The sequence below is a fragment of the Phoenix dactylifera genome, chromosome 4, assembly GCF_051530095.1.
Source record: "Phoenix dactylifera cultivar Ajwa chromosome 4, Ajwa_hap1_PhDact_Kaust_v1.1, whole genome shotgun sequence".
Taxonomy (NCBI): Eukaryota; Viridiplantae; Streptophyta; class Magnoliopsida; order Arecales; family Arecaceae; genus Phoenix; species Phoenix dactylifera.
Window position 1 is genome coordinate 7,266,419 of NC_143193.1, and position 24,036 is coordinate 7,290,454.

General features: G+C 38.4%; 1 protein-coding gene across 1 annotated transcript in view; it reads left to right on the forward strand.

Moving 5' to 3' along the window:
• The first annotated feature begins 409 nt into the window (after positions 1 to 409).
• LOC113463660 (uncharacterized) overlaps positions 410 to 24,036 on the forward strand; it is a 40,755-nt gene continuing 17,128 nt past the window's right edge. The window contains exons 1-2 of the mRNA XM_089930332.1: positions 410 to 739; positions 850 to 3,514. Of these exons, the coding sequence (XP_089786458.1) occupies positions 2,027 to 3,514 (1,488 nt within the window). The 5' untranslated portion in view covers positions 410 to 739; positions 850 to 2,026. The remainder of the gene's footprint in view (positions 740 to 849; positions 3,515 to 24,036) is intronic.

The following is a 24,036-nucleotide window of genomic DNA, read 5'->3' on the forward strand; positions in this document are numbered from 1 at the left end:
TTTAAAGATTGTTCTCACACAAGAAAAACTTTCCTACATTCTTGAAACCCCTGACCTAGGGTCAGCAGGGGAAGATGCAACTGAGGAGGAATTGGCCACATATCGTATGTGGAAAAATGACAGTTTGACTGTCAAATGTATCATGCTTGCTTCTATGAATAAGGAATTGCAGAGGCAGCATGATAGCATGGATACGCACTCCATACTCCTTAACTTAAAGGAGTTATATGGTGAGCAGAGCAGAACTGCTAGATATGAGATATCTAAACAGTTGTTCCGTGCTAGAATGATCGAGGGATCGTCCGTGCAAGATCACTGTTTAAAGGTTATAGACTTAATCACTCGATTAAGTCAACTTGGTTTTGCTATGGACAGTGGCTCAGTCAGGATTTGATCCTACAATCACTATCCGACTCATTCTCGCAGTTTGTCGTGAATTATCACATGAACAAACTGAATTCCTCCCTGCCTGAGCTTCTAAATATGCTGAAAACAGCAGAGTCTCACATCAAGAAGGACAAGGGTCCGATCCTTCTTGTTGGTGAGAGCTCAAAGAAGAAGTCGGGCAATAAGGGTTCAAAGAAAAAACTAAACCCTAAGAGTCACATCAAAAAGAAGAAGGAAAAAAAAATCTCTGGACCCGGTACCTGTTTCCACTGTGGCAAGACGGGGCATTGGAAAAGGAACTGCAAGAGCTTTCTTGCAAGTGTGAAGCCTGATGTAAGTGTTGCATCAAAAGGTATGTTTTTATTACATGCCAATATGACATTAAGTTCTTCTGATTCTAATTCATGGGTATTGGATACCGGTTGTGGTTCTCACATATGCAAATCTTTGCATAGACTGCAGAAAATTAGAAGACTGAAGAAAGGTGACTTCGAGCTATATGGCGCTGGAGGAGAATCCATCCAGGCTGAAGCTGTTGGCACCTACATACTGGAGCTACCCTCCAGAAAGTTCTTGAAGCTAGAAGACTGTTATTTTATGCCAAAAATTATTAGAAATGTAATTTCAATTCCTTTGTTGCTTAAGAAAGGATTCGAAATAAATGGAAAGAGCAATGGTTGCTCTATTTCTTTATCTAATGAGTATTATTGTCATGGCACTATGGAAAATGGTCTTTTAGTATTATGTCTTAATAATGTTATGTTTCATATTGGCAAAGATAATAAAAGAAAAAGAGAAAATATTAATAATACCCTCTTCTGGCATTACCGATTAGGTCATATTAGTGAGACAAGGTTACATAAGTTGTATAAAGATAAATTCTTTGACCCTTATGATTTTGAATCATTAGGAACTTGTGAATCTTGTCTTATGGGTAAAATGACCAAATCTCCATTCTCGGGACATGGAGAAAGGGCAAGTGAGTTGTTAGAACTCATACACATTGATGTGTGCGGTCCTATGTCAACTCAAGCTAGAGATGGATACTCTTACTTCATCACATTTACTGATGACTTATCAAGGTTCGGTTTTGTGTATCTAATGAAACATAAATCCGAAGCCTTTGATAAATTTAAAGAGTATCAAAGTATGGTCGAAAAACAAACTGGAAAGTGTATTAAAATCCTTCGATCTGATCGAGGAGGAGAATACCTTTCTAGTAAATTTTTAGACTATCTTAAATTAAAGGGTATACTCTCTGAATGGACACCTCCATATACGCCACAATTAAATGGTGTAGCTGAAAGAAGGAATCGTACCTTATTAGATATGGTACGGTCCATGATGTGCTTCACAAATCTTCCAATTTCCTTCTGGGGACATGCCCTAGAAACTGCTGCATTAGTATTAAATAGAGTACCATCTAAGTCTGTATCTAGCACTCCATATGAGATATGGAAAGGAAAGAAACCTAATCTTAAGTATCTTAAGATATGGGGTTGTCATGCTTATGTCAAAAGAAATTTTGGACATAAGCTAAGTGCTAGATCGGACAAATGTATATTTGTAGGTTATCCTAAAGACAGTTTAGGATATATCTTCTATAATCCTACCGAACAAAAGGTATTTGTTGCTAGGCATGCCACTTTCTTGGAAAAAGAGTTTTTTTTTAGAAAAGGGCAAGGATAGAAGAATTGAACTTGATGAAGTTCAAGACCTACAAGGTGAGACACATAATAATCCTCAACCAGATGTACCCATGGAAGAGGTACAACCACTACACACTACTCCTTTTCGAAGGTCAGAAAGAGTGCGAAATGCACCTGAGAGGTATGGATTTATCATTGAGAATGATGAAGCCCACATCGTTGATAACGATGACCCTCTGACCTATTCGGAAGCTGTCAAGAGTAGGGACTCTGACAGATGGTTGGACGCCATGAAATCCGAGATAGATTCTATGTATACAAACCAAGTGTGGACTTTGGTTGATGCACCTGAGGGAGTGATTCCAATAGGGTGCAAATGGGTATACAAGAAGAAGATAGGAGCTGATGGCCAAGTAGAAACCTACAAGGCCAGGCTAGTGGCAAAAGGTTTCAGGCAAAAACAAGGCATTGATTATGATGAAACTTTTTCGCCAGTAGCCATGCTCAAATCTATTCGGATTATGCTTGCTATAGCTGCATACTATGATTATGAGATCTGGCAGATGGATGTCAAAACCGCCTTCCTTAATGGTCACCTTGAGGAAGAGGTCTATATGACACAGCCAGAGGGATTTGTCTCAAGAGGGAGAGCAAATCAAGTATGTAGGCTTAAGAAATCCATTTATGGATTAAAGCAGGCATCTAGAAGTTGGAACATCCATTTTGACATGATAGTCAAAGAGTTTGGCTTCATTAAAAATATAGATGAACCTTGTGTGTACAAGAAGACTAGTGGGAGTGCTATTGTCTTCTTGATATTATATGTGGACGATATATTGGTCATTGGAAATGATGTTCCAATGATGCAATCGGTCAAGACTTGGCTATCAAAGAAATTTTCCATGAAAGACTTGGGTGAAGCATCCTATATACTTGGTATAAGGATCTATAGAGATAGATCTAAAAGGATGCTAGGTTTGTCCCAGTCTAGGTACATAGATAATGTGCTGAAGAGGTTCAGCATGGATGGAAGTAAGAAAGGTTTCTTACCCATAGGACATGGCATACAACTCTCTAGGAAGATGTCTCCTAAGACATCTGAAGAGAGGAATAGAATGAGTTCTATTCCCTATGCTTCGGCAGTAGGGTCGATCATGTATGCTATGTTATGTACCAGGCCTGATGTAGCTTATGCCTTGGGTATGGTAAGTAGATTTCAGGCAGATCCCGAGGAGGATCATTGGAAAATTGTGAAAAGCATTCTCAAATACTTGAGAAGGACTAGAGATGTTTTTCTGATTTATGGAGGATCAGAATTGAAACTAGAAGGCTATTCAGATTCTAGCTTTCAATCTGATCCAGATGATAGCAAGTCAATCTCTGGATATATCTTCACTTTGAATAGTGGGGCTGTGAGTTGGAAAAGTTCCAAACAGCAAACTGTAGCTGACTCAACTACTGAGGCAGAATACATAGCTGTTAGTGAAGCTGCTAAGGAAGCAATCTAGATGAAGAAGTTCATCACAGAGCTGGGTGTAGTTCCTGAGATTGCCGGACCAGTCCCAGTTTATTGCGATAACACTGGAGCAGTTGCACAGGCTAAGGAAACAAGGTCTCATCATAGATCCAAGCACATTTTGAGACGCTTCCACCTTGTTCGAGAGATAATCGAAAGACAAGACGTCAAGATTGAACGAGTAGACACAAAGAACAATATAGCAGACCCATTTACTAAAGCTCTACCACAGCAGCAATTCAATCGTCACCTCGATTATATGGGGTTAAAATATAAAGGCGATTGGCTTTAGTGCAAGTGGGAGATTGAAAGAGTAAATGCCCTATAAGCCAATCATTTGATGGGTTTCTCTTTGTAATCCTCCAAATCATGTGCTTTGACACTCGATATATATCAATAAAGGCATTGTGTTTCATCATTTGCTGCTTATCTATTTTATTATTGGATGATGAACCCCATAAATTAGGACATTGGTTTTAGGGTTATGATGAGATCATTCCAGTGAGACCTAAAATCCTAAAATCCTAATTTAGAATATTTCCAGTCAAATTGGTATATTGAGTCGGGGATCAATATTACCGGAAAGACTGGCACATCTTATGTATGCTCAATATAGAGGGTGATTGATCTCACAATCACTTGTGTGAGACACTAATACAAAGATGTGGGTGCTCATTAGAGGAATGAGTTCACTGAAATGACCAGCCATGAGAACATCTTATGGATTCTTACTTAATTATCAAAAGATGGTTCTCATAGTGGGAGTTGTGCAAGTGATCCTTAGACCTGAGATCACCTTGGTACCTTGTGCACTTGAAGCTATGTTTTGGTTTACCCTCATTCACGACATTGCGTTGTGTACGGGATATTCTGGATATGGTGGATTTTGTACGAAGGTTGTGAGTAGGTCAATAAGGAATCAGTCACTTCTAGTAAGAGAAGGTAACATCCTACTTACTCTAATCTTATGATGATTCACGAAGCCTTTGATCAAAGCAAAATGAATATTAGAAAGAGTTTCTAATGTTTCATTGTTTGAATTATCATATAAAAGATTGAGAGAGACATGAATAAGTGATTGAGTTTGATATTGATCCATACTCGAGCACTTATTCAGGATGTAGTATGACTGAGGGATTGAATTGCACAGTAACTTTCCACTGAAGGGTATGTTTGGATTTGTCCAATACATTCCTCATCTTCCGGGTAGACATGATACGTTGCAAGACGTCAATCATGTCTTGTGGGTTGATCGGATCAAAGAGTTTGATCAGATCAAAGCATCAGAAAGGTTCTGATTGCTAAGTCAGGTTTAGCACTAAATTGAACCTAAATTGGATTAGAGGTATTCTAATCAGGTTAGGTCAACTTGCACCTGCACCTACTGCTGGCTAAGATAAGGAACCCAATGGGTCACACACAAGGGAATTGATCAAGGGTCTAATTGGATTAGATCATGTTTGCAAGATGAACATGCTAGCACGTGTTGCAAACCCTAGCTCCTGATTCAAATTAAATTCGAATATGATTCTTAGATTTGGTTGATCTAATATGATTAGATCATGACCTAATATGGGTTAGCCAAGAGTTGAAACCCATTTGGCTTTAATTAGACCTGATTTGATTAGGTTTAATGTTTTCTTTAAGTTGGTTAAACCCAATTGGATTGGGTTTGATAGGGCCTTCACTTCTGGACCATTGGATCGCTTCCTGGATGAAGGATCTGGTCCACTGGTTGGCGCCTTCATCTGGACCATTGGATGGCTTCCTGGATGAAGGATCTGGTCCACTGGTTAGCGCCTGAATCTGGACCACTGGATGGCTCTCTGGATAAAAGATCTGGACCGTTGCTCAGCGCCTGAATCTGGACCACTGGATGGCTCTCTGGATGAAAGATCTGGACCGTTGCTCAGCGCCTGAATCTGGACCATCGGTGATGGCATCTTACTTCTGGACCATTGGATGGCACCCTGGATGATGATGTCTTGATCTGGACCATTAGATGGCACCTAGATCTGGACCATTGGCTTTGGTTCACTGCATTTGGGCCCTTGGATCATCAGGATTTAAGAGGGAGATGTGAGAAAGAAGTTGATACACCCTTCTCCTTAGCACCCCATCATGATGGGATGCATCTCTTGGCACATGCCTCATCATGATGAGGTGTGTGGATGGGATGCATCCCTTTATGATGCATCCCTCCATCTCTTATAAATAAGGAGGTGCCTTGGGGTTCTAAAGATCATCCAAGAAAAAGCCTTTCCTTCTCTCTCCCTTATCCCTTCTTTCTTACAAGTCTCTCTCTTTTGTCCTAACCCAAGACAAGAGGGTCTTCTTTAGGACAAAAAGGCTAGTGAATGTTTTAGAGGTAGAAAGGAAGAAGGAAGTGAAGGAAAATCAGCCAATTAAATTCTTTGGAAGGATTGAACAATTAGAATCAAGTTTTGGTGGAGCTAGAGTCTTGAACCCATTCCTGTGTGGATCAACATCGGAGGGTGAACATTTGGGCACCTTAGGACATCTTCAGATATATTGGATATAGCGTGACAGGTATTCTTCTATACCAAGATTATATTTTCTACATTATTTGGTTATACTATTAAGGCGATCTTGGCTTATTAGGGTTTCATATAATGGGTTTTATAAGAAAATTTTATAATTCCGTATCTTCCGCTGCGCCCTAGGGCACTGGGAAATCCTAACACATCTTTCTAGAAATTTGTTTTTCAGGAATCATATTCCTAGGAGGAAAAATGTTTCCCGCGTACCAAACGAGCCCAAAGGGTTTTGCAGGTAAATTGTTGGCGTTTGTACTCCCTTGCTGGTTTGAGTTTGCTTCTTCTATTATGTTGTTGGTTTCTTTATGCTTCTTGGAAGATTTTGGAGGCACAAGCCATCCAATTGAAGAAATCATTCATGAATTACGGTTCATTTTGGGTTTCTGATCTCAAATTACCGCCATGCTCCTTATCACTAAATAACCTGAAGTCCTCCCATTACTTTAGGTGGCGCATGTTGGATCCTATTTAATTAAAATATTATTCCGTTTAATTAAAACCCATATTTGACAAGTATTCTTTGATTTTTGTGAATTCTAATTCCGCAATAATGAAAAGTCACCTTGATAGGGATGACACCTATGGTATTTGGTCTCTAAGAAAGCTATAAATAGCCTATCAGACCCCTTCTCTAATACACGCATTAAAAGCTCTTTCTCCAAAAAAAAATATTTTTACTAATTTCTATTGGATCAAAGATAATTATTATTTACTGTTGATCACAGATCAAGCTTCACACATCTCAAAGTTTAAAGGTGGATTTAGCGAGCCAAGGTATAATTTTATTTTATTAAAAATAAATTTTATCAATAGTATCAGAATAAAATTAAATTAAATTTTTAAAAAAATTAAACCAATACCGTGCCGGCAGCGAACCCATGTTATTTAAATATATGAAAGAATTTTTGGCCAACCGATGCGGGACTAAACTCCTAGGGGATAAACGCCACATGCCCATGTTAATTAAAAAGTGAAATTAATTTTGCCTGGGCAACGTAGGACTAAACCCTTCACCCTTTTCCCCCCACCATCCGCCCCTGTTTGAGAACAGAGGAGAGGAGAGAGGACTCGGGCCATGGTCACACCACTGCGGTCCGTCGCCCCGGCTAGCCGGCACCGGCATCCGGCTTGCCGCCTCTCAGCGACGCCGGATCCGGTAGAGCCGTCGGCAGTGGCAGCCGCGAGAGGGAAAAAGAAGAACGGCGGCACTCAAGTTCCCGCCATCGTACCTTCTTCCTCCCATATGGTGGCCGGAAAGTCCACCGGAGGCGGCGTGAGCCAGCCTTTCGTGAATCGACTAGCGGCCCCATGGCCGCCATGGCCGATGCAGGCGAAGGGGAGGACAAAAGGCGAGGGAGGGCCACAGCCGCCACCGGCTTTGGCCCTTTTCGGAGCCCCATCCGGAGGCAGCGGCGCCGCGCCGTGCCCTTGCTGTGGCCCTTTTCGGAGCCCCATCCGGAGGCAGCGGCGGCGCCGTGCCCTTCTCCTCCCATGTGGAGGTCGGAAAGGCCGCCAGTGGCAGCATGGGCCACGCCGTCCGGCTAGCGACCGCGCGCGCCTGCAGGGGGGGGTTCTTCTTCCCGTGGGATTTTAAGGAGAAGGGGAGGGACGGGTCTTCACGCCATCGTTTCCCCTCCTCCTCCCATGTGGCCGGAGAGGCCACCGACGAGCGGTCGCCAGCGTGGTTTGGGCTGTCGGAGTCGTGCGGAGGAGGCCGCCGCCGCCGCCGCCATTTAGGCAAGAGGGGTCACCGGTTTGGCCACTTCTCCTTTCCATCGGAAGCATTAACGGGTTTTGGACCCAAAATCCGAAACCCGAATGCTTTTGGCCTATATATAATCCTGATAGTATATTATTTCACTAAAGAATCTTCCGAAATTAATATGCGATCCACATACGAAAGTTTTGTTATATAACGATTCTCAAATATATTTTTTTAAATTTTTTTACTCAAATTTTATTACATAACAGTATTCTGATAATTATGTATTGCTGTCTGTAATAAATTTTATTACATAAATAATTAATTAAAATGCTTTCTTATGAGCTCTCAGACAATATTTTTTATGATCTCTCAGATAGCTATGATCGTCTCTAGAAATGGAGGCCAATCAACACCTTGGAGCTAGCATCCAACGAAAATGACCTTCTGCCAATGGAGTAAAGTTATTAACGAACATAAAGTATGATATCTTGTCGATTACGAAGATGACCCTGTCACGGGTTAAAGTGACCGTAGCGCGAAAAATCTATGAGTACTATTTTAAATAAAACTATGAATCAATGAAAAAGTTTTGACAATCATAAAAATTTTCAGTTACGCTTTCAGCTTTACAAAATTACATGAATCATGTCAAAATTTTATGTTTGATCCGAAGAGATGGTACATGGTTACTTACTAAGCCGCAAAGCTTATTTATTTCTTTATATTTTTTTAAATAATTAAAAAGCAGGAAGAATAAATGAAGGAAGAATGAAAGAATAGAGCTTGAAGCATAGTTGCAAGCTAGCAATGAGTGTAGTTATGCTCTATAACCGTTTCTTTTTGTTTAGTAAATAAAATTGGACCTTTTTTTTAATTATGCTATATGAAGTGTTATTGTGGGCTTCATGTTATTATGGGCAATATCCTACGTAGGACAGTCATGTCATACTCCGGATCTAAAGCAAGACAAGATGTGTTTAAGTGACCCATCAGTATTTTTTAGGACTGTCACTCAAATGTGCTTTAACAACCAACTAGATGATCTAGATGAGTTCCTGCCTTATTTCTTCCCCGTTTTTGGAAGATTTCAAAACTGGGAGCTCCCCTATTGAAGAAACCATTATCAGAGAGATTACAAATGTTTTTGGGTTCTAAAAAAGAATGCCAAACGGTTTTGGATTTAGAATGTTTCATGCCTTAGAGAAGTAGATGAGGAGGCCATCAACTTTTATCAAAGTGAATAACCTGAGTGTTGGTCGAGAGAAGTGTTATTATCTCTTAGAGTTTACCGTTACCTTGAAAATTTTGTCCCAAGTAGCATACATATATACCTAGATTTAGATTGGATTTAGGTTCGATCCTAATCTAATCCAACTTATAATCTGTTCAATAAAATAGATTTAATATTTTTAAACCTTTTAATTCGATTCAATCCATTGTAGACCATATTGAGTTATCTACCTAATAAAATAGTCAGATATAATTTTTTTTAATATCACTGATAAATAAATTAAATTTAAATTAATATTTTTTATATTTTTTATATCCAATGCCATTCATATATGATCCATCCCTAACAGGATCATTATGGTGATCTAAAATCCCCGGTGATCTGAATACTGGGGTACTTTAATCCCCAGTAATCTAAGATCAATGTGTTTGGTAGGCAATGATCTAGTGATTAAAAATTCCCGGGTATCCATAAGTAACTTGTTTGGTATGGTACGGGGATCCAAGATCACCGACAACATAATACCACAAATACCTCTGATATATTTTAGATGGATTTTTTATGTGTTTTTAATTCTCATGAATCAAAAATACAAGTCAATATGCTGATTTCTATAATAGCGTCATACTTTCGTCACATATTCTACTTTTAGTAGCTCTTATCATATATTTATGAATCATATAAAATATATTATAATAAAATATTAATATAGTTATCAATATATTAATTATTAATATATTCTAAAATATATATTTATTACTCCTATAAATTATTAATCTTAAAAAAATATCTTATTTTCATTATAGAATTATTATTTTTATTTATAATTATAATAATTTTTTAATACTAATCATTATTTTGATTAGAAAAATAAGGTAAATAGGAATAATATATTAAATATTTTCATTATATAAATATAAAATATAATAATATATTTCTACTACAATTTAAAATTATCCTTTAATAATAATAGGATAATAATATGATTAGTAATATATTATAATATAATATATCATTAATATAATATATAATATTAGTATAATATTATATATATATATATATAGCATTGACATAATATATTTATGATATATTGAGTGGTATTTTTGTCTTTAATTTTCAATCCAGAATCACTACCCTAGGGTGATTTTGGATTCCCGACCTCAAGGACGGGTATCCCATCATCGAGTTGGACAGTGATGAAAGGAGTGGAGTTGATTTAGGATCACCGCCATGTAAGATCATCATGATGTAATCAAATGCAGTGATCTCATTACCTTCATTCATATCACCGTTGATTATGGGACGATCATCCAATACCAAATGCCCCCCTAATTTACAATCATTTTGGACCTAACTTTTGACACATTTCCAAGTAGCGTGGCCTTCGTTTCCGGTAGCGTGGGCGAGAAGTCAATGCCGAGGCGGTTGGCAATGGTGCAGCCGACGTCAAGTAATCGGATACGGCGCGATCTTTTTTGATCGGGAATCGCAACCATCGTTTTGAAATCTCATCCGGGAAAATACAATTCAGCCTTTCTGAGCAAATAGTACACCTCCACGTCCACCTATTTAATAATTTACATGGATTTCTGATCCCTCTTCCTGAAAAGATTTTCTTCGTGCATGGGCTACTGCGTTACGTGGCAGTCCATTATTTTCAGAAAAAGCTGCACGGTATTTGTGGACAGGCAGCTGAGTCTGTGATTTTATGCTTCCAAGCCTGGGCTCTTCTGCATTCCATCATAAATCCTCTGCTCGTCTGAGTCGGCTCCTCCCGAGTCCCGACATTAATTGAAGATTTTGACGCGTCCACCGTTCTCACCAACCCCCTGTCACGATAGCCCACGTCATTAGGCAGAAATTACGAAAGTAGCCCTTCTCTCGCCCCTTTTTCCAAACAAAATTTAGCCCTCTCGCTTTGTGTACAAGGTTGGAGGTAAGCGTAAGATATTCTGGAGACAAATTTTAAAGATCCAGCGAGCCAGAGGGGTGACTTACACGGAGAGAGATCGAAATATCAACTTTTTTTTATCAGACGATAGTCTTTAGGAGGTAGAAGAGCTATCTCTACAAAACGGGATGTGCCAGCGGGTAGAGGGGGAGTATGTAGTTAGACAGATTTTATTTCTTTGGATCCAAATGGATGGAGGACAGCGGCGTTGACGATGTCAGCCAGCTCCCAAGGTTAGAAGTTGGGATTGGAGACATTGAAAATGCAGTTTTGGTTTGTCCAGTATTAGAGAGGGAGGTACAAGAGGCGGTCCAGCCTCTGATAGAGAATAAGGCCCCGAGACCAAACAGGATCTTCCTTTTTTTCAGAGATACTATTGCAGTATTCAGAAAGCAATAGCGGAGGCAGTACAGTGCTTATTCAATCGGACAGTAATGACTGGGAGTTGGAAGGCTACCTATATAACTCTAATATCGAAATGCTAGGATACGACAAAACCGAGCCATTTTAGGCTTATTAGCTTGTGCACAACATTATACAAGGTTGTGGCGAGGATAATGGTAGGCAAGATAAAGCCCATATTGTCGGGCATCATCTACCAGAAGCAAGAAGCTTTTGTGGGAGGTAGGAATTTTCTGACAATGTCATGTTGGCCCAAAAAATAATGTAGGACCTTCAGCAGCCCTGAAGCGACGGAGTCTGATAGCAGTCAAGCTGGACATGGAGAGAACATATGACAGAATTAGGTGGACTTACCTTAAGCGAGCACTGAAGAGCTTTGGCTTCCACGAGATCTAGATAGATTGGGTGTTGGGCTATGTTCGGGGGCCGAGCTTCTACATCCTAGTCAACAGCACACTGTCACCCTTCTTGCAGTTAACCATGGGGCTTCAACAGAGATGTCCTTTTTCTTTGTATTTGTTTATTATTTGCTATGATGTTCTGTCTCATGCTTTGCGGGCTGCGTGTGCAAATCGGGAGCTAGAGGCCAATGTTCTAGCCAAGAGTACCTGACCCATCTCTCATTTACTTTTTGCTGACGATTGTCTTTTTTTGGCCAGGGCGAGGACAAGGGATGCATAGGTCCTTAAAGGCGTGCTGGCGGATTACTGCGCAGTTTCAGGGCAGAGAGTGAACTTCCAAAAATCAACCATTTCCTTCAGCCCAAGCATAGAGCGCAGGGTTGGGTGGGAGATCCGAAGGATACTGGAGATGTCAAAGCAGGAGGAGACCTAGAGCTACCTAGAGCTACCTAGAGCATTGAAAGTGAATCCTAGATTCCTCGGTGTTAAGCATGCTGAATTTTTTCTTTTTTTGAAAACCATGGCTGAACCTAATCGGGTTGCCTACGTACCCCTTCACAAGGAGAATCAAGCCATACATAGTTCTTTTTAAGTTTCAAAAATGCAGCGGAAAAATTGAATCAAATAATTTAATTCGTGCATGCTTACAAGATCAAATCTAAAAATCAGCATTGTAAGAATACATAGGATTATGCCGGAATCGTTTAAACAATTATGCTAAAACTTTATACATGATTAACTATCAGATCTGAAAGATAAACACTCTATTCCGATTAATCTCCGAATATCTATCGAATGGATTCTGGAGATAACTCCGTGAGGAGCCCCAAAGAAGGGTAAAACCTCGAAAAATCGGACCTAGACCCTAACTCCAAAATAAAAGATTAATATAGAATTAATACCTTTTATGATGGAAAAAACTTGTAGATCTGATCTTTGACTTCGCAGCCATGCACATGAATGGCCTCTATGAGAAGTACACGCGAAGCCCTAGGTAGATCGTCTTCCGCGGGAGTGCTAGCTGCGCAGGAACGTTGCAATGGCTGAAGCTTTCTCCTTCTAAACACTAAACCTTTGATTGTTCTTCAAGGAGATGGAGGATCGATGTGAGGAAGAACAAGAAGGGATGGAGGCCCTCAGGAATTTTTTTCAGAATTTTCTGAAACCTCTAAATATTGTATTTTTTGAACCCTAGGCATGGGGATCTTTTATAGCCAAAAGACCCTCCCACGCCTCACACCTAATTTAGCCAATTAATTTGGCTGATACAATCTCCAAAAAATTCTGATGATTTGGCAGCTAAGAGGAGATAAACATAGCCAAATTTCGTACATTTTGGATCCCTAAAAGATAGGAATTCATGCGTCCAAAGTTTAGCCGCAGACCACCCTATTTTATGCGCCATGCAATCCCTACAAATTAGGAAATTCATCTAAATCTTTTTAGGAAGATTTGAGGCCCCATTTTTATAGAAAATATAGCCCCATGCCTCCTCTCTTCTCACGCCAATTGTTGGCCAAAAATAAAGAGGATAGGCATGGAAAATAATAGGAATGAGCATCCACATCTTTGTATTAGTATCTCCACACAAGTGATTGTGAGATCAATCACCCTCTGCATCGAGCATACATAAAATGTGCCAGTCTTTCTGGTAAACATTGATCTCCGACTCAATGTACCAATAACTGGAAATATTTAAGATTAGGATTTTAGGATTTTAGGTCTCACTAGTATGATCTCTTCATAGCCTCAAAACCATTGCCCTAATCTAAGGAGTTTATCACAAATATAATCAACAGCATATGATAAAACACAATATCTTTATTCATATTTTAATGTCATGTACATGATTTGAAAAATCAAAAGAAAATCCTTTGCAATATATATTGCGATTGGCTTGTAGGGTATCAATTCTTTCGTGTGTGCTGCTTGGAACTCTTCCAGCAGATAGCACCATCCTTAAGAGTAAAGATATAACCCGACTCTTACTATCATCTCGATCTGACTGAAAACTGGAATCATTATAACCCTCAAATTTCCAGTCAGAATCACCATAGACAAGCCATTGGTCCTTAGTATTTCTCAAATACTTCAGGATGATTTTTACAACCTTCTAGTAATTGCTACCTGGATCAGACTGGTATCTACTTACTACTCCTAGTGAGTATGCCACGTCTGATCTAGTACATGTCATGGCATACATTATAGATCCCACTGCTGAAGCATATGGAATTCTATGAAGCCATACGATTTGATCACCTTATCAAATCGTATGTTCCAACTCCGTGAAGCTTGTTTTAATCCATAAATGAATTTTTGAAGCTTGCACACTTAGACTCATCTGCAGATATAAAACCTTCAGGTTGCATCATATACACCTCCTCTTCTAAATCTCCATTTAGAAAAGCGGTCTTTACATCCATTTGCCAGATTTCATAATCTAAATGTGCTGCTATCGCAAGCACAATCCGAATGGACTTGAGCATTGCCACGGGACGTCTCGTCATAGTCAATACCATAATGTTGACAATATCCCTTGGCAACCAGACGGGCTTTATAGGTCTCAACCTGACCGTCTGCTCCCCGTTTCCTTTTGAAAATCCACTTAAACCCTATGGGTTTAATCTCTTTAGGTGGGTCAACTAATGTCTAGACATCATTGACAATCATGGATTCTATTTCGGATTGCATGGCTCTTAGCCATTTATCAGAGTCATACCTTTGCATTGCATCCATATATGTGTTTGGATCCTCGTCATTTTCATCAAGCTCGACCGGATCCCTGTCCGGGACCAAGAAACCGTAGTACCTGTCCGGCTGACGTGGTATTCTACCTGATTGCCTTAATGGTGCATCTCAGATAGGTTCTGGATCTAATCTAATCAAATCCAACTCAACTGGTTCAGTAGATGGTGTCAGATCTTCTACATGTTGAACTTCCCTAAGCTCAATATTAGAGCTATTTGTTCCTTCACTAAGAAATTTCTTCTCTAAGAAAACAGCTTTATTGCTTACGAACAACTTTTGTTCTTCAGCAAAGTAGAAGTAATATTCTTTAGTTTCTTTAGGGTAACCAACAAAGAAACATTTGTCAGATTTGGGTTCAAGTTTGTGTCTTCAAATGTTTGACGTACACCGGGCACCTCCAAACCCTAAGGTGAGAGAGCATCGGCTTACGTCCAGTTCACATCTCATGTGATGTTTTATTTACAGACTTACTTAGAACCGTATTAAAAATGTAACAAGCTGACTCAAGTGCATATCCCCAAAAAGATATGGGCGGACTTGCAAACCCCATCATGGATCGAACTATATCTAATAGGGTTCGATTTCTCCTTTCTGATATATCGTTATACTGTGGTGTACCAGAAGAAGTCCATTAGGAGAGAATCCTAGATATGTCAAAAACTCGTTGGAAAAGTATTCGCCTCCTCGATTTGATCGAAAAGTTTTAATACTCTTTTCAGTTTGTTTTTCTACTTCATTACGATAGAATTTGAACATTTCAAATGCTTCAGATTTATGTCTCATTAAATAGACATAACCATACCTTGAAAGGTCGTCTATGAAAGTAATGAAATATGCATATCCATCTTTGGCATCTGTACTCATTAGCCTACATACATCAGTATGTACAAGGGTCAATAAGTCATTGGCTCGTTCATATTTTTCAGTAAAAGGTGACTTAGTCATTTTACCAAGAAGACATGATTCACAGGTTGTTAATGATTCACAATCATTAATATTGAGGAATCCCTCTTTACTTAACCTGTTCATCCTGTTCTTGTTAATATGACCTAGCCTATGATGCCAAAGGTAGACATCCATGATATTATCTATTCTAGGGCGCTTATTGCACTTGTACATCATATGAACAGGCTGTGACAAAATGTAAATGCCATTACTCAGAATTTCATTCATTACAGCAACATCATTCCAAATGACATTGCAATAATCCTTTTTTATTGATTTTTCACAACCATTTTTGGCCAAAAGGCCTGAAATGATATTCAACAAAAAACTTGGACAATAGTGACAATCACTAAGGACATTTACATGAGAGCTGAATAAAATTTTAAGAATTCCTAAACTGAATAAAATTTTAAGAATTCCTAAAGCTAGAACTGAAATAGCTCTTCTATCTCCAACATTCAGGAATCTTTCTCCTTCTTTAAACCTCTCACTGACTTATAGTCCCTGCAACGAATTGCAAATGTTAAAAGGACTATCGGTATCTAATACCCAAGTCAAATTATCACAAACAAAAAAATTGCAAGGTGTTATCATATAAGTACCTTGGTTTTTGGCAACTGATTGCCCACTTTTCTTAGGTCTGTTCGGATCAAGGGATGCAGCATAAAGAGGATAATTCCTGTTCCAATGTCCTAGCTTCTTACAGAAGAAGCACTCCACCTTACTCTGATCAACCTTTTTCTTCTTTGTCTGACGAGGCTGAGCATGATGCACCTTTTGTTTTTTATTTTTCTTTTTCTCTTTCTTAAAGGGAGGACCCTTGGAAAATCCTCCCACTAAGTTCACCATCTTCTTCAGAAGTTGGTGATCATTCTCAAACGTCGGTAGTAACCCCAACAATTTGTGATAATTCACTACAGGTTTCATCATACGAAAATGAGTGAGAAATGGACGGTATGATTCAGGCAATGAGTTTAGTATGACATCCTTTCCCAATTGATCAGGAAGGAGAAAGCCAAGAGAGCTTAGACGCTCGATCAACTCAATCATGTACAGTACATGATCAGTTACCAAGGTCCCATCTTTCATTCGGGCGCTGAAGATGGCACAACTGGTTTTGTGCCTCTCAACGTCGTCGGAAACACCGAATGATTCATTCAACACTTGAATGGTATCTTCCGGCTGCGCATTCTCAAAATGCCTACCAAACTCATCATTCATTGCAGCAAGCATAATGCAACGGACTATGATACGATCACTGAGCCACTTCTGATAAATGTCTCTGACCGTATCCCACGCATTAGCAACGGGTTGCTCAGGTGCTGGATCCATTATCACATAAAGGATCCGTTCATGCTCTAGTACAATTTTCAGTTTTCTATACCAATTATTGAAGTTGGAACCAGTCAACTTGTCATTATCCAATAATGAGCGAAGTGACAAACTTATGGCCATTTCTGCATAAAAGAAAATTTGGCTATTAGTATATAAATTGACTAAACACAGTAGACTTGGACTTTAGTCTAAAGATATTTCCACTATTTTATACAAATTGGTAACTTCTACCTTCAATTCAAAATTTTACTCTTAATTCTTTAGTGGGGTGCTACGGTCCCACTAATCTACATGTCACCTCACCTAATAGTTATTGGAGATACATAGACGATGAGTGTATAACTCTTGTACTATGCTTCGTAAGCATATTGAGCTAACCTGGTCTCCAAGTCATAAGGATCTCACCTAACAGTTATTGGACCTGTTCCTTGGTTAAGTCAGACCCACCATATATCCCGCAAAAATAAAGCTGTGATTGGATCCTCACCTAACAGTTATTGGAGCCCAACCCCACCTTTACCCCACAATATCTCATGTTAATAGAGAGGTCCAAGCCCCCGATGCAACTAGCCCACTGTATCCAGCCGAGACTAATCAACGCCAAAAAAATCTTAGCAACTCTACTACGGTGGAAGACCAATCAACTTAATATTGGGTAATCAGATTTTAGTGATTCCAACTTTGAACTTTTCATAGAAGGTAATCGATCAATTGGCCAGGTAAGCAGGTGGGAGGCTCCCTTTACTCAGAGAGTAAGGTCTTAATTAAGTAACAACCTTTGAGCTTGCCTAGACACCAATTAGATCAATTAATCAAATATGGCTAGCTCAATGTATCGTTCACTCTCGATTGATTTAGGAAGGTTTTAGGTCTCTTGGGATTTACATCTAATGTAACTATCTACCCCATACTATATGTCATTCGATTTACATCTTATGTAAATGTCACATTGGTTCAGGTACATCCTATGTAATTATGAAACCTTTCATACATTATGTGATTACATCTTATGTAAATGACATAATTGTTTCAGTTTACATCTTATGTAAATGTCCTATTGTTTAAGGATTTTATTTACATCTTATGCAAATAAATGTTGTTTAACTAATACACACATCTCATGCATACATTGTTTTAAACATAACCTTAAACAAGTATGAACATTATGATTACCACATGCATCTCATGTATATTTTTCAGATCTGGAACTTTTAATCTATTATGCTTTCTCTGAATTTCAGATCATGCATTACTTGATTTCAAACATTGTAATCTAATTGCAATTCTAAAACAATTTGCAAGATCAAAGCAAATAAAAATCTGCATGCTGAAAATTTCAACAACCTGAAATTTCTGCATGCAGAAAATCCAGCAAGCATAATTCTTTAAAAATCAGATTAAAAACGTGGTAATCAATCCTTAAGTCCTAATTATGCTCTCTAGAACTATGGTTCTGATACCACTGATGATTTACGCCCTGTTCGATGCGACGTTCGCAGCGGAATTCGAACGGAATGTCGTTCATTAGTATAAACGCGCCTCGGATCGTAGAATTCAAAAAATTTTCTGGATAAATATCTAGAAAATCTTTGAACTCATTAGGAAGGGGAGATTAGGATCTGAGGAGGGTTGATTAAGATTTATAAAACTGAAACAAAAATCAAAAGTTACAAATTTGAAGATCTCATCTTCAAAAATTCTGCAGATGTAGAACACCACAACTCGATGATCTTTTTAGGTCCTGGTTAAGCCACACATGTGTCCGTCCTCTACAGGTATCCATACGAGGATCTAATCATCTGAGATAGGATCTTACCGGAGTGTTAGCTCCTTGCAAAGACCTCTCATGACTATCAAATAGATTGGAAGAAATCTGCAATATACCTCCTTGAAGAAGAACCTTTTCTTCTTTGATCTTACTCACAACGGAGGAAGAGGAAGGAACCTTTGCGCGTGGATCTTCCTTGCCTTGATGCCGTGGAAGAAGAGGATGCAGAGAACCCCCTTGCTGCCGTGGAGAAGGAGGAAGAATGGGCTTGGGCGTGGAGGAAAGAACTCCTTCTTTTCTTGGGTGAATTGATCTCTTCCTAGGTTCTTCTTCTTTCTTTCTTTCCAACACTTGGAAGAAGATGAACTTGATCTCCCTTGCTGCCGTGGGAAGAAGAGGGGAAGCCTCTTGCTGCCGTGGGAAGGGAGAAGAAAAGAAAAAGAAAGGCATGGAGAGGAAGATGAGAGAATTAATTCATAATGTCTCCCTTGCTACCCTTTTATAGATTGGGTTTAGGGCTTCTCCTAATCTTATTAGGAGTATGGGACTATAACCCACTCTTGGATTAATGCCAAGTGTCCAATCCTTGTACTCATAGATGCATGACATATGTTCACTTAATCAATTGATTAATTTTCTAATCACATTAGGATTTCTAATCTCATTAGGAGAATTAATTGATTTGGGAGCATGCATCCTACGACGCCATATAGATTTTAAAGTCCGCATAGTGTGAACATGACTTAAGTCATATTCATCCTACGACGACATGTGATCTTTAAAATCCGCACAAACCTTGGTTTAATCAAATTGACCCAATCATGAACCCAAATCAATTTAGGTCGAACCTAATTTGATTTGGCTCATTAAATCAGCCCAATTGCAATCAATTCCATTTAATTCTTCTTCTATTAACTCACTAACACTTAGTGGGTTAATTCAATCACCAATCATATTGATGATTGATTTCTATTGTGATTCCAAATTATAATTATGATAGTCTGACTAATTAAATCCTCTATGTGTGTGATCCCGTAGGTTCTATTCTGACTGGTAGTGAGACATACTGAGATCTCCATCTCAATATCACTGAAACTCCTTTCAGTGGACTGAAACGATTTCAGTTCTACTCTCAGGATTCACTGATCACCAAGTGAATGCCTTCGAGTCTCACAATCCACTAGTGACACCTAGCAGTATGTGGTGGCAACCCAGCAGAATAGAATGTCTGAACCTTTAGGTGCAGTTAGCATATGATACAGTCCCTCTATCATGGATCCCGACGTGACGGAGGTTATTGAAATCTCGTCAAACCCCACCGTCCGTCATATATCAAATTTATACGACTTCCAGTTCGAGATATGGAAAACTCTTTTTTCAAAATATCTGACCAGAAATTTATCGAACTTAGTCTCATAAATCATATAGGATCACTCCTAATCTATCAAGGTCGATAGATCCCATCTAGATGCAACCCTATTCCAAAATGAACCTACTGTAGCCAATCCGCACCACAAGAACCCGAATGGCTAGGGCCCAAGTTCACATGCTCGTCAAACTATAGCAACCTCACAGTGAATAGCTGAGGCATCGCAGGTTAAAGGACCAGTCATACAACTGCAGCATAAGTAGTCACTAACGAGTGGATAGACATCTATGTGACTACTATCTTTGGTCATGCTCAGTACCTTGCTCTCTAACAAGTACTCGCATAGTCACTCCAGTGTCTCTATACTGTGGACTTGAGACTCGTCCATCTAACTAAGTAATTTGTGCACTAATTTCAGCGGATCAATCACCATCCCTCGTGATGAATCCATCGATCAGGAGCATTTAAAAATTAATCCCTAATGACACATGCCTCAAATTCTCAACTTCTTGAGAATATGTGTCATCATCTATTAATTTCTTGGATGATTCATGGACACATACAAACATGAATAAAAAAATAAATTGCCCAATTTTATTTATTGATAAGAGTCAAATTACAAATTTGTGCCCCAGATTACAAATATGCGTCAGCTATATTGGCTTCTAGGGCATACTTCTAACAGTTAGGTCCAACCATTAAATGATAGGGTTCAGTCTAATCAACTAATAGATGACCAAGTCCGAGTGTGGCTCGGCTCACTTGACCGCCTATTGAAGGTATACTTAACTTATCATATATTGAATGACAATTCCAATGCTTGATAAGTACCAGGTGTGTCGCGCCTCCAATAATTATCAAAATATTGGATCCATTATCACCCAACTTAATGGGAGGCAATGACCTAGTTATCCTCATAACTATTTCATTTTAAGGACCTAATAATTTTAGAGAATTTTATAATTAGGATAGATAAGAAGATCCGGTTAGTCTAATTTCTTCCACTGACTTCACCAAATCAGATTAGACTCAAACCGGTTAAGAAGGCACCTAAATCAGTCAAACTGATTTTTCTTATAGGCATGGGCTAACTCGAATCATTAAGTGATTCAATCAAAATGTGATTGACTATGTCGGCCAGGTAAGTGAGATTGGTGGAAGGGATATGCCATTAACTCGACAAAGACGAATCAGTGCGACTAACTTCCAATTAAAAACCACCGGTCGAGTCTGCCAAACTTACCTTAGACACCGACTGGTTAATAAATTTTGATTTGATCACTCAAATGACTCGGGTTCTACCTCTGAGCCTAAATCAAGTTCCATCTTAGGCCAATCAAAGACATGAAATTGATCAATCTACAACTATTGTATTTGACCTAGAGTTTTCTTGACCTAATCTAGTTACTATTTAATTAGATTTGATCAATTAACTCTAATTAGACCATGTTTGAGTCTAACCCTAGGTCTAACCCAATCCTAAGACCTTGATTTGAGCTAACCCATATGCCCCAAGAATTATGCAATGTCAATTAATTGAGTTACAATTCTATTTCATAACACTTAATTCTCAATTAAGTTTAGACTTATAAAAGTTTTGATCATTGCATATTTCTTTTTAATTACATATTAATTACAATCTTTCAGGTCTTAAAACTCATTTTCAGATCTGAGTATTTGTAATTAATTATATGTAATCAGATTTAATTTATGTTTAAGTCATTAAGTTTTATGTTGATGCATCACATATACATAACAACATGAATTAATTCAAACACCATACATCTTATATTTTTTTTTTAATTTTCAGATTTGATTTGTTCTTTAAAATCAGAGATCAATTGAGTCATTAATTTAATTTAGATCTAATCTAAATAATATTATGATTTCATATTTTTTTATGTTACAAATCTTAATACAAACATGCATCATATGCATTCAAAATTTTAGATCTAGTTAATCATGCATAATCAGCAATTAAATCAATCATAAAAATACTTTAGATCTAATTTAAGCATGTCCATGATTTTAAATTTAATTGCAAGAATTAAAACATAAAAGTTTAAACACGAACCTGGCTCTGATACCACTGAAAGTGAATCCTAAGTTCTTCGGTGTTAAGCATGCTGAATTTTCTTTTTTTTGAAAATCATGGCTGAACCTGATCGGATTGCTACGTACCCCTTCACAAGAGGGATCAAGCCATATGTACTTCTTTTTAAGTTTCAAACAATTTAATTCGTGCTTGCTTATAAGATCAAATCTAGAAATCAGCACTGTAAGAACACATAGGATTATGCCAGATTCGTTTAAACAATTATTCTAAAACTTTATGCATGATTAACTATCAGATCTGAAAGATAAATACTCTATTCCGATTAATCTCCGAATATTCATTGAATGGATTCTGAAAATAACTCCGTGAGGAGCCCCAAAGAAAGGTAAAACCTTAGAAAACCAGACTTTGACCCTGACTCCAAAATAAAAGATTAATATAGAATTAATACCTTTTATGATGGAAGAAACTTATGGATCTGATCCTTGACTTCGTAGCCACGCACACGAATGACCTCTATGAGAAGTACACGTGAAGCCCTAGGTAGATCGTCTTCCGAGGGAGTGCTAGCTCGTGCAGGAACGTTGCAATGGCTGAAGCTTTCTCCTTCTAAACACTCAACCTTTGATTGTTCTTCAAGAAGATGGAGGATCGACGTGAGGAAGAAGAAGAAGGGATGGAGGCCCTCAGAGAATTTTTTCAGAATTTTCTGAAACCTCTAAATATTATATTTTTTGAACCCTAGGCATGGGGTCTTTTATAGCCAAAAGACCCCCCTACGCCTCACACCTAATTTAACCAATTAATTTGGCTGATAAAATCCCCAAAAAATTTTGATAATTTGGCAGCTAAGAGGAGATAAACATATCCAAATTTTGTACATTTTAGAATCCTAAAATATAGTAATTCATGCGTTCAAAGATCAGCCGCAGACCATTCTATTTCATGCGCCATGCAATCCCTACAAATTAGGAAATTCATCTAAATCTTTTTAGGAATAATTGAGGCCCCATTTTTATAGAAAATATAGAACCACGCTTTCTCTCTTCTCACACCAATTGTTGGCCAAAAATAAAGAGGATAGACATGAAAAATATTAGGGATAAATCAAGGTGTCATTCTTCTCCAAGAAGATAAGGATGGGTTCCTAAAATTTAGGAATTCTTCTCCCTATCCAATTCTGATTATTTGGACTCATAATCCTCATCAAATAAGGTCTTCTAATTGATTTGGATCAAGCCCAATCCAATTGGATCAAGTCCCATCAATTGGGTCAAGCTTAATCTACTTGGGTTGAACCCAATCCAATTAGGTCAAACCCTGATGCAGCCCAAATTGAATCCTATTCAATTTGGCTCAACCTAAGCCCAATTACTCAATCAAATTGAGTTCATTAGCAATCTAATTGCTAATTAATCCTCCAATAATTTAATAATTATTTTAATACAACTTTTGCTTAGGATAATTTGTCAATCGAATTGACCAAATTATCCCTGAATGATTCTTAATCATCAATCAACCATTTGATCAATCTAGAAACTTCAATGCATGTGACCCCATAGGTTCGAACGTAAGCTGGTAGCACAAGAACAACTTCTTGTACTAATCGAAATAACCATCTAGCAATGGTACCCGATGTCTGGATAGGCCGAATGATTGCAAAGCGACATTCAAGAACCCTTGGACTATGGTTACCGTATAATTCATCCCTTTGACTCCTAATGCCAGGATGACTTAGAGCTTACTGTCGACCCTATAATTAGTACATCTATTATGTGATTAACTTTAAATATCCCGTGACTCCTCATTGGGATTACCCTGGCCAAGGTTTTGCTAAATTAATCACAAGACATTATCTCCTATTTTCAGGAGGGGTCAATTCCATCTCGACTCACAACTGACTACGCAAGTATTTGACTGCACCCAGTGACCATCTGTCACTGAATTAGAAATTCAGGTAGTCCGGTATCAAAGTACAGTGAGTTGTTTGCTAGTCACAGGTTGCGGTCTCAGGT